At 35.4% G+C, this 11,618-nt stretch overlaps 1 protein-coding gene across 5 annotated transcripts in view; it reads right to left on the bottom strand.

Moving 5' to 3' along the window:
• The window catches only part of ARMC8 (armadillo repeat containing 8), an 84,882-nt gene that overhangs the window by 13,934 nt on the left and 59,330 nt on the right, over window positions 1–11,618 (bottom strand). For 4 of the 5 annotated variants that reach the window (XM_081328657.1, XM_081328658.1, XM_081328655.1 and 1 more), the window contains 4 exons: window positions 10,479–10,574; window positions 9,840–9,912; window positions 6,357–6,450; window positions 4,623–5,224 (listed from right to left, as the gene is read on the bottom strand). In XM_081328657.1, the coding sequence (XP_081184783.1) occupies window positions 5,191–5,224; window positions 6,357–6,450; window positions 9,840–9,912; window positions 10,479–10,574 (297 nt within the window). In that variant the 3' untranslated portion in view covers window positions 4,623–5,190. Of the gene's footprint in view, window positions 1–4,622; window positions 5,225–6,356; window positions 6,451–9,839; window positions 9,913–10,478; window positions 10,575–11,618 lie in introns of those variants that run through there. The other variant, XR_014026550.1, reaches the window with a different exon arrangement.

Here is an 11,618-nt window from a genome sequence, read left to right as displayed (position 1 = left end):
TATAGAAATCAAATTATTAAATTAAATTAAATCAAATCTCTACTAAAGGATAGTAGAGACACAATAGCATGGAACTTGCATAGAAGGGACAGTGAAGAAATATATACAACCTCATTCTGATCACAGGGCTAATTTCTCTCAATGAATGAAATTTTATGAAATCTGGGATCCTATAATGCCCTGAAGTGAGCCAAGGGTGCTGAGTAGGCTAGATTGAACAGAGTGTTCACAGGTCTAAAAGGTTTCCAAGGAGGAACTCCCTCCTGTAGATTGTAGTGCTCAAGTCTGTCTGGTACGTGATGCTGAAGATTCTTTGATGAATCGTGGCTTTTACTTTCCCTAGGTCACAGGTCTGCAACCCGCGGCTCCGGAGCCGCATGCGGCTCTTTCAGCCGTCTCCTGCGGCTCCCAGTCCTCTGCCATGTGCAGTCCAAAAGAAAAAAAAGTGGGACTAAAAAAGTTCAACCAATCAATTCAAATATGCAGGGTAGGTGCATATCTCGCCTTGGCTCCACTCTTCAGTCAAACCCTGTTCTGCGCATGCACGCATGTACGCGCATGCGCACACATTTTTTGCGGCTCCCAATTTTTCCTTTTGTGAGGGAACCGGTTCCGAGTGGCTCTTTCACTGTTTCAGGTTGCTGACCCCTGCCCTAGGTGTAGAAGTAGCAAAAAGCAGATACAAAGTTGCAGTAACACTGGTGAGCTAAGATACTTACCATCCATCTTGATGCACAGTCTTCAAGGAGAATTAGTGGGGCTAATGGGTCATGGAAAAAGAAGTTTGTAGTCATATTATTGTTGGGGTTTTTTTGCAACTGTTTGTCATACTGCCATACTTTCTTCTGGGATATTCTTTCTTCTGGAAAATTCCCATCCTAGAATTTTATGCATGGTCTCCAACAATGCATAGCATTTTTTTTAGGCTAACCAAGGCTGGTTAGTGTTGCTACCTGACAAATAATATCTCTATTGCAGTCAAGAAAATCAAATTGACAAACAAAATAGTCAAAAATCAACTTCAACCTGAAGTTTCACCTTACTTTAAAGATGCATTTATTAGGGCTAAAGAGTGGCACTAATTTTTAGGGTATTATCGATAAGATAAACACATCAATTCCCGTGGTGCCTGTACTTTCCTTTATTTACTGTACCAGTTCTTAAATTTTCTGACATGCACCAGAAAATAACTTTTGTGGCATCTGTTTGTAGCATATGCCACAAACAATAACAGCTTGGTTGTACTATCTTGAATCCTTCAAAAAGAAAGAAAGAAAGAAAGAGAGAGAGAGAGAGAGAGAGAGAGAGAGAGAGAGAGAGAGAGAGAGAGAGAGAGAGAGAGAGAGAAGGAAAGGAAAGGAAAGGAAAGAGCAATGTGCAAAATGGTGTGGACATGTTCTGTGTACCTATCTTGGAGTGATTTGTGCTCACATTGAAACATGCATGTTTGGGCCAGAATGGAACAAGACTGTTTTTGTTCTACTGAAACACAACTGTTCAAAGCAGTATTTGGAAGAGAAGAATGCGAAAAAAACCACCAAGAATATTAGCCATGGCTGAGGCAGGGAAGGGAAGTAATGGGAAGTTTTTTGGGGTAAAAGATGGTGGGCTATGTCATGCTAGAACACCTGAGGAGAGAGAAGGCAATTATTATATCCATTAGTATTGTCCTACTTGCTCTGGGTTTCCTGCTAGTTTTGATTTAGCTGAAATCTGGGACAAAAATGACTAAAAAAGTATGTAGAACATATACAGAACACACACTGAGAACAGAGTACATATTAAATAGCATAAAACAATATAGAAATAAAAGAAAATACAAAAATTTAATTGACTACTGTTGAAAATATCAAGATGACTTTAATTTAATCCAAGTTAGGTTCTATTCTCTTTGCAAAATATTTCAGAGGGAAGTTAACTTGATCGTACATAAACGTAGCCAAAGACAGTGTTCCTGAAATGTCTTGAATCCCAAGGAAGAGGAAATAGAGATAGTCTGAGGTGTCTTTTCTTTTTGTTTCTTTATCTTCCTTGGGAAATTAAATGCTGGTTTCATTAAGTGCAAATCAACAGTTTTACATTCCTAAGACTGATGTCCCCTTTCCCACTGTAGTCAAAAGGCTGAACATCTGTAATATTTTCCCAGTTAACAGGAATTTAAACACCTAATTATGAGTAATATATGGCAATTTTCAACTTATATTACAAGAATGTAATTTAATATTATTGTCCCAGAAAGACATAATCATATGCTTCATTATATGGCTATGTATGACTGTTAAATTATTCAGAATTAGCCAGAAGCAAGTATACCAGCATCTGAACTGATTAAGAAAGGCACTGCTGCATTGGATTAATATTCCCAGACTCCATCATATTTGTTCTAAACTAAATTAATCAAGAAAACCATATAGAAAGCAGAATAACTCAATCACTGTTTAGCCTCAATTATAAGCAGCATTCTGATGTTGCCTTTGGCCTCTTCCATTTCCAAGTCTTAACTTCATAGCTTTTAATAAAATTTTAAATTCCTGCAATTTGACTTGTTTTCAATTAAACAGACTAGAATATTTTGGGCTCGTATCCAGCTTCTTCAAAATAAATCATTTATCTATCTGCTTTCTAAAGCATTTGGTGTACGGCTTATTCATGTAAGTACAATATCACAAAGAGGACACAAACAACAGGGAAAGGATTACTGAAGTAAGAGCTAAGGATAGAAAAGATAAAGTGTAGAAAACAGAACAGAAAGAGTACGATGAACTTTACCACATTAAACAAAAGCTGCTGCAGAATAAAGAACATTTACCCTATTAATATTGAATTTTTAAATCAACCCTGAAAATAAGAGGCAAATGCTCAGGAACTTAAATTCATTCAATACTGAGCCATTCTCAACAAAAGAATTAAGCGAAAACATTTTAAAAAGTTGTTATTCTTATTTTGACAAGTCATGACACAGGCTTTGTATAAGTTCACTTATCATATTCTTTAAAAAAGAATATTAGAATTAGAAAATGAACCTTATTTTTGTTAGAACAGTCAGCTTTCTAAAAGGATGTAGCTGAATGTGCACAGATCCATGCCTACAATATAACCTTTGAATGAAGACTTAAAAATATATATAAATAGGGCCAAGCAATTTTAAATAATATTATCCGGTAAAAGGACATTTGTTTTTTTTATTTACAGTGTTTGTACATATTTATAGCAACATCAAAAATATTCACAATGCAAAGTGCAAAATGTCACTTCGTTATCACTTACCATCTTAATATTTCATCCATTCACCTTGCCCACCCCCATTATCCAGATTGTCTTAGCATAGTTTATATCTTCTTTCCATATACATAGCCACTCTAAAAGCAATCTTCAAATGTATAGCTGAAAATTTGCATATCCCAGCTATATTCAACACAGGTTTAAGCATATCTATATCTCAAAATCAAAGGATATGCATATGTGTAAATGGAGTCATTCCACAGAATTGGAAGTGCCTGTGTAATAATAATAATTCAGAGTGCAAAAGCAAGTGGTCAAGATAAAGAAGCACTCCCTAGCCTTTCTCACAGGGAATGGATTTAGATAATGCTGTCAAGAAAGTGATTTTTCTCAATATTATTAAGGCTACAACCAATTGATGACTTAATTGAGGGTTTACTTCTAAAATATTAACTAGCAGGAGAGCGCATTATGCATACCTGCAGAAGTCCAAACCCAATAAGTTTGTAGCAATAACAGTGAGAAATAATTTCACCTATTACATTCCCTGAATTGCTATGACTTGCCTTTCAGAGTAAAAGAAAACATGAAAACCATATATAAAGACTCTAGCTTTATTTTTGCAGTCTCCCTCCAGCTTATTAACAGTTCCAGCCGAGGCACAAGCTCTAAAAGTTGCTTTGATATAATGCAAAGTGTCTAGGCAGCAGAATATTTATTAACTATAAATAAATGTTTGGGATGCCTGAAACTGGTGAGTGAAATGAGACACTCAATTTCTGACTGGCGCTCTTGTCCCTTGACACAAATACCTGTGGGCTTAAGACCACAGGAAAGTTACTTGGTAAACAACAAGGTATGAGGCAGAGATTACAAAATGATATAAAAAACTCATCTTAACATTGTTCTTCTCTGCTGCAGGAATAACTTACTCCTCTACCATGTATATGTGATAAAAATGTATTTTTAAAATATTTAAGGTCTGATTTACATCCAGATTTTTATGGGGATGCCTACAATTTTTCTAAGAGCGTACTTCCAATCAGCAGTCAATTCTTTTATTTAAATCAATTTCACTCTTACGATTTCATGTTATGTAAAAGTAACAGAGTTTTATAATAAATGTAAGTTTCCAAAACAGCATTGTACCTGCATGGGGAACTCTAGTTTTGTTGCTGGAAAATTCCAGTAGGTATAATTTCCACAATTCCAATTTTGGTATCATTTATGTGAACTGAAAAATATTCCATCTGGGGATCTTGGAATTCTGCTTTCTTAAATCCAAGGAGCTGTCACTAGTAACAAGTGGCAGTAAGAGGCAAGCATAAATCACATTGCATCTGTTACCTGTCATATAAGTATCTTTTTGTTTCAAAAGAGGAAATACAGGTACATTAAGCTGAGGTTTAACAAATGCATATATTTTACTTAAAAACATTCATCTGATCAAAATAAACTTCATGGGACAAAACTGTTATTAAATAACATTTCAATTCAAATTGTATATAATTTTTTAAAGTTTTCATACAGCAAACAATGGTTCACCCTTGAAAATCTGTAGAAAAAAAATCTCACACACACATACACACACGGAGGAGGGGGGGAAAGAAAAAGAAAAAGCTCTGAGGTATCACACCCACCCAGACACAGCCTTACATCAGCTGTGGTATAAGCAGAATATTGTAGGCCCAAAGAAAAAAGACTGCTGATTGTTCGAGTAGAATTCAGGTAGCTCAGACAAAAATATCCCAGAACAGATATCTGAATAGAGGAACTACCTCAATAAAGTCCTCAAGTGCATTGGAGACCTGATCACTTAAACTGCTCCTGCCAAGCAGCTCCCTGCACCTGAGACAAATGCAGCCCAAGGTGCCTTGTGCAAAAGGTAAGGAAATTAGGTGCAGCTATTTCCCATTATTCCTTACTATATAGCTTTGAAAATTATATGAAAGTTCAACTTCTCTTTCATCACGCAAGGTACTGCTGGAGTGCTGTTTTCGCCCTGCAATGAAAAAGCATTTTTTTTAATTTTAGAGGATATGCATAAATGGAGATTTTAGAAATGCTACCACGCAAGAAACAAACTATAGCATTGAAAACTGGATACACGAAGTTCAATAACTGAACATCCCAAAACAAACCTGCTTGCAATTTTACTACAAGGTTCTTTGTACTTAGAACCAGCCTATTCCTTTCCTATTTATAATTTCTCAAGCAGCTTTCACATAAGAGTATATGCATTCTACAACTTTGAGAACCCTAAAACAGGTGTCTATCTTGGACTGAACCTGATTGAAATGAGCAGCATGTGAAAATACAAAGATATTTCAGTCAGATATAATAATTGGGGAGGGGAGATATTAAATGAGATCTCTCTACAAATGTAAACTTTTGCTTGCCCTTTAAGTAAAGTACTGCCGTGCTCTCTACATGGGGCATCCAGAAGCTGCAGCTCATTTAAAATGCACTTATGCAGTCAGTTATAAACACCCCTCAATATACACACATTACACCTCTCCTCCATTGAGCTGCTTTGGCTATCAATATGTTTCTGGATGCAATTCAAAATGCTGCTATAAAGCCATTCATGCCATGGGGCATTTATTAGGATATTTGTAGAAGTGCCTTTCTCCAATCATACCGTCAATCTGGCAGAAAATACATTGTATGAGGCCCTTCAATTAAGATGTGCCATCTTGTGGGACCCAAAAAGTTAGCCTTTTTGTTCTGCTCATTGGAACACCTTTGCCCCAGATATTAGACTGCCCTGACCTTGCCAACCTGAAGGTCCTGAGGCACAAGGGTCAGGTTGTCAGTATCAGCCTGTGAAAGGTTTTTTGTTATCGAATTAGTTTTTTTTAATCTTGGCAGCTGGTTCATTATGTTCTGGGCTATTAGTGTTGCCTTTGTTTCCAGAATCATGCATAACATAAACAAATCAAGCATAGGAGATTTCTCATACAAACACTAAGCCTTCCTAAAAAATTGGGACAATTCTGTTTGCAGGGGGGGGGGGAAACACACACAATGCAAGGAGAAACAGAACTCATATACAGCTCAAATCAATATACAGAAAATCTAATAACAAAGTGATCAAATTCATTTCAATTTGATTTTGGAATTTGTTTACTTACTTTTCACAAAGATTTGGATCTGAAGACTGACTCAGTTTATGTAGAATATCTACTATTCCAATATCTCTGAGTTTATCCTGGCGATCTTGGGAACCTAACATAAAATAATTACATGTTGGTAACCGATGCATTTTATGTCTCTTACCCAGACTGTTAAATAGTGGCAAGGCAAATACACAATGCAATGTAAAAGCCTGCAGAAACACCTGAAATGAATATGGGTAGATTTCAGATAAGTCTTTCTCACCTTGCCAGGTCTTGGTCACCCGTACCAGGTCTGCTTTTTTTTCTACACAACTTGCGAAGGATCACAATCTTATTACAAACAGACCTGGCATTCATTAACAACAGCCTGAGGCCAAGGTACTCAACAGTATGATATACAAACATCTAGAGAAGCAGGTGGACTTAAAGAGGCGACAGACACCAAACAGCTGATTCTCCTTTTTTGGCAAAGGCCAATCAATTTATCTTTTGTTTTAATCAAAGATAAGATTGGATACATTATCTATTACATTAGAAATGAAAGAAAAAGCATTCTTCAGCAATCTATATGTTATGTTATGGTGGAACTAGTGGCCAATAATCTATTTTCTATTACTTTTATGATAATTTAATTGGCATAACAACAAAAGAAGATATGCTTCTATGTAACTAACAAGCATTGCCTTTCTAATTTACAGTAAAATTACATTTTCTATTCTTTTGCTGGGTGGTTTATTAATTGAGAATTATTGATATCGTTTTTAAAATAATTATATTTTTAATGAATACTTCTTTTTTTACTGGGGTCAAAAGAAAAGGCAAAGTATGGCCCAACCCAAAATCTTGTCTTTCTTAGTGCAAACTCTGCCCAAGTCTTCTGCATTTTATATATTTTTGAATGAATATAAGAAATAGATAATACAAATAGAAGAATCAGGTTTTGGTAATGATATACAGGTAGATATACAAACAAATCTGAACTATTATAAAAGTAATATAATAATAATAATAATAATAATAATAATAATAATAATAATAATAATAATAATAATAATAATAATAATAATAATAATAATAGAACACCATTGGCATTGACAAATTTGCCATTAGTCAATTCCAAAAGGCGGCCTTACTAGGAACTGCTTCCATCCTGCGACAATATCTATAATACCATCAAACACCCACATCTGCTATTCCAGGTCCTTGGTAAGGACTCGATAGGTAGACAGAAATGCCAAATCCAGTCTGAACATCTGGCTGACTGAGCAATGATTATTATTATTATTATTAATAATAATAATAATAATGATGATGATGATGATGATGATGATGATGTTGGAAGGGACCTTGGAGGTCATCTAGTCCAACCCCCTGCTCAGGTAGGAAACCCTATACCATTTCAGACAAATGGCTGTCCAGTCTCTTCTTAAAAACTTCCAGTGTTGGAGCATTCACCACTTCTGGAGGCAGGTTGTTCCACTGGTTAACTGTTCTAACTGTCAGGAAGTTTCTCCTTAGTTCTAGGTTGCTTCTCTCCTTGACTAGTTTGCATCCATTGCTTCTTGTCCTGCTTTCAGGTGCTTTGGAGAATAGCTTGACTCCCTCTTCTTTGTGGCAGCCCCTGAGATACTGGAAGACTGCTATTATGTCACCCCTCACCCTTCTCTTCATTAAACTTATTCTCTTCACTAAACTTCATTCTTATGTATCATTACAAGCTTGTGAAATGAAGCAAATACTTCATTACAGTCAGTGACCATTAAAAAGAGAAATTATACAGTAAAATAAGCATCCATGTGCATACAACCTAGCCCTAAGCTATATGTATAAGTAAAAAGTAAAGGTTTCCCTGTCCATTCATGTCCGACTGTAGGTGGCACTGCTCATCTGTTTCTTAGCTAGGGAGCTAGTGTTGTCTGAAGACCCTTTCCTTGGTCATGTGGTCAGAATGATTATACATCCAGGTAACTCTGTTACCTTCCCACTGAAGTGGAACCTATTTATCTACTCGTATTTGCATGCTTTTGAACTGCTAGGTGGGCAAAAGCTGGGGCATCAAGCAGTGCTTGGGTCTTGAACCTGGACTGTCAGCTTTCCCACTGACAAGTTCAGTGTTTTTAACAACTGAACCATTGCGTTCCCTTAAGACATATGTATAAAGGTAAGTAAAAAAAAACCAAATAAAAATAAGGAGAGGAAAAGAGGAGACAACTTGGTCTGGTCTACTTTAATATAATAGATAGAAATGAAAACAAAATCTATTCTCCATAATTCTGGCTTTTCATTCTGTATAAATACTCTGTATTCACATGAAAAAATTAGGAATACAACTTATTTTATTCAGAACTGGAAACATAGACCATTTCAAATTATCAAAGATTTTTTCAACACCAAGAAAAATAATAATCATTTTTAAGTTTTTCTGATCTTGATAATAACATTTCAGATATGAATAATATCATTTTTATTTATCATATAGCTCATTTGATATATAATATCTGCTAGAAAGCTATTTAATCTCACATCAAGAATTGCCATAAAAAGCTTGTAATCTACATTCAACAGAGAGATAGGTTCATATTATTCAGGATAAGTTGAATTTTTTCCTACTTTTTAGATTAAAGAAATAAAAACTTTTTCACGTGGTTGAAACTTGTTCATTACATGAGAACGGTTTAGTCAATATTTCTTGAAAAATGTTAACTGCATAAAATATCTGAATAAAATGTGAATATCTGAATAAAAAGTTCCTGAAACTTTACTCAATTTCATTTCTTAAGTTGACTTTCAACTATATCTTCTGGAAAAAAAAAACACTTATTGTGTAAATTTTTAAGGAAGTACTCTTTTCAAATATTCTTCAATTTTTTCTGGGTTATATTCCTATTTGTTATATAATTTCATATAAAAATTAACATTGCTGACTCATATCATTCATTGGAGATATTTAGTTCTGTTCCAAATAGAAGTAATAATTGTTTTGTTTGATTCCTTTCATAATTGCTAAATTAATAATTTGGCTGATTTCCTGCCCCTTTATTTTTATGTACTAAAGTTCAATTTTCATAAATACAATTGGGGGGAATTATAGAATTTTATCAATTGGAGTAGAAATGAACCAACGGTTTACATTTCTAAATTCAGTCTAAAATACAGTATTATGAATCAACCTCTCATCCTTAATTTGTATTTCTGATTACCATAGTATGCTTTTTCACATTTATGGCTATTCCATTTTTGATCTGCCCAAAGTCATGAATGGACAAAAATGTCTAACTATTCAACTTTTATCCACTAGAAATTGCTCTTTTTGTTTTTTTTCAGATAACTTCCTTTTCACTCAAAAGAAATCATAAAGCAAATTCACTTCACCTGTGTTTTAATGTAGTGATTTTCCCTGGATGGAAAAAATGCATTCCATATGCTCAACTGTTAAATGCAATTTCATTTTAAAATTAAGCATTTCAGAAGATAAATCCCTTGAGTATATCTTCTTACCTTCTTCTTCATTCCATATAAGATTAGATACACAAAACATGGCAGCCAGTTGAAGTTTAGCATTTGAGTGGCTCTAAGCAGACAAAAAATATTTAGACAGAAATATTTTCAGTTATTTCTTAGTAAAATCAAGTCTCTTTTGAAGTTGAATCTTTGACTTCACAGAACCATGTAATGTTATTGGCAAAAGTATGGATCTAGTTTATTATTGCTTTCTTTTGTTACCCTGGCAGATCTAGTTAATACTTTGAAAAGAAGCTACAGCCTTGATTATAAAAAAACAAAACCAACAACAAGCACATTCTGGCAGACATCAATGGCAAACCAGTTCCATATTGTTGCCAAGAGACATTTGTCAGGAACTCAAGTGAAAATTTACATTTCTTTCTTAACCTTTATGTAATCTAGGTTTCTTGCCTCCAAATTATTACCCACAATAACGAAATATAAAAATCATATGCTTTTCTTCTTATGAAAGCAAAATTGAAAAAATATTAAAAAAGGAAAAGTATTGTATTCAAGAAAATTAGAGCCACAATCAGTACTGCGCTCAATATACAGATTTCTATCAAATGCTAAAAATCCCTGTGCTATAATCTTTTCCCAAAATTTAATTATAGAAAAACTTAAATTACATACCATGTAATACTTTATTTTTTGTAAGATATCATCATTTGTCATGATGAATTCTTTAGCTGTTGTTCCATCTGCTATGTTGGCGAGTATACATAATGTCTGAAGGAAAGGAGGAACAGAAATACATGGAAATAGCAATAGATATCTAACTCTGGCAATGTTTTATGGCAGCGCGACAGGTAGATGGTGCCACAAGCGATGCAGGGTAAGAAGTTAAAACTATGAAGACTTTTACAGGCAGTCCTCGACTTGCAACCATTCATTTAACAACAGTTCTAAGTTGCAAAAATGTTGAAAAAAGTTAATTATGACCAATCCTTATCCTTATGACCATCGCAGTATCCTCACATCACGTGATCAAAATTTGGGCACTTGGTGTTACAGTGTGACGTGATTTTCATTTATGACCTTCCCGAGGAGATTCTGACAAGCAAAGTTAATAGGAGAAGCCAGGTTCACTTAAAAATTGTAGCAAAAATTATCGTAAAATTAGATATGGTTCATTAACAACTGCTTCACTCAGCCATGGAAGTTCTGGTCCCAACTAGGGTCTCAGGAGGACTACCTGCATTTCGATAGCCCTCAGGTTACAATGGCGATTGGTATGGCGTTTGCTGTCTATAAGTGATGTGGTCACTTGCATCACTTAGCAACAGCAATCTTGGCAGTCCCAGTTACAGCCACTGTAACACTGTAATGCAGGCCATTAAGGATGATGTGTCTGAAGTCCCAGATTAGCAGCAGTAAAATGCCATAGGAGATGGAAAAGGCAGAGGAGAGGGCTTTTGGGCCCTTACAGGTTGCACCCGAGGCAAGGCAGCCCGGGGAGGGCTTGGAAGACGCAACTCAGGCTGCATGTAAGTTGAGGAGGCACATGGGGAGGCTCAGTGGAGGCTGTATGTGGATGGAGTGGGTGTGCTATACGTGGGTGTCACTTACAGGAGCTACTTGTGATGTTCCTTTCCAGTTTCCCTATTTATTTTGCTTGCGGAAAGTTGGCAGGGAACGTTGCAGGTGGTGATCACATGACTATCGTTTCCTGTGATGTCATAACTGTGTCATAACTGGATTGTGATCACGTAGTCATGGGAGTGATGCAATGGCCGTAACTTTGGAGATTGGTCATATGTCCATTTTTCCAAT

The sequence above is a fragment of the Vipera berus genome (assembly GCF_964194415.1).
Source record: "Vipera berus genome assembly, chromosome: 5".
Classification (NCBI taxonomy): Eukaryota; Metazoa; Chordata; class Lepidosauria; order Squamata; family Viperidae; genus Vipera; species Vipera berus.
Note: the sequence above shows the minus strand (reverse complement) of the source record. Positions and strands in the feature narration are given on the sequence as shown.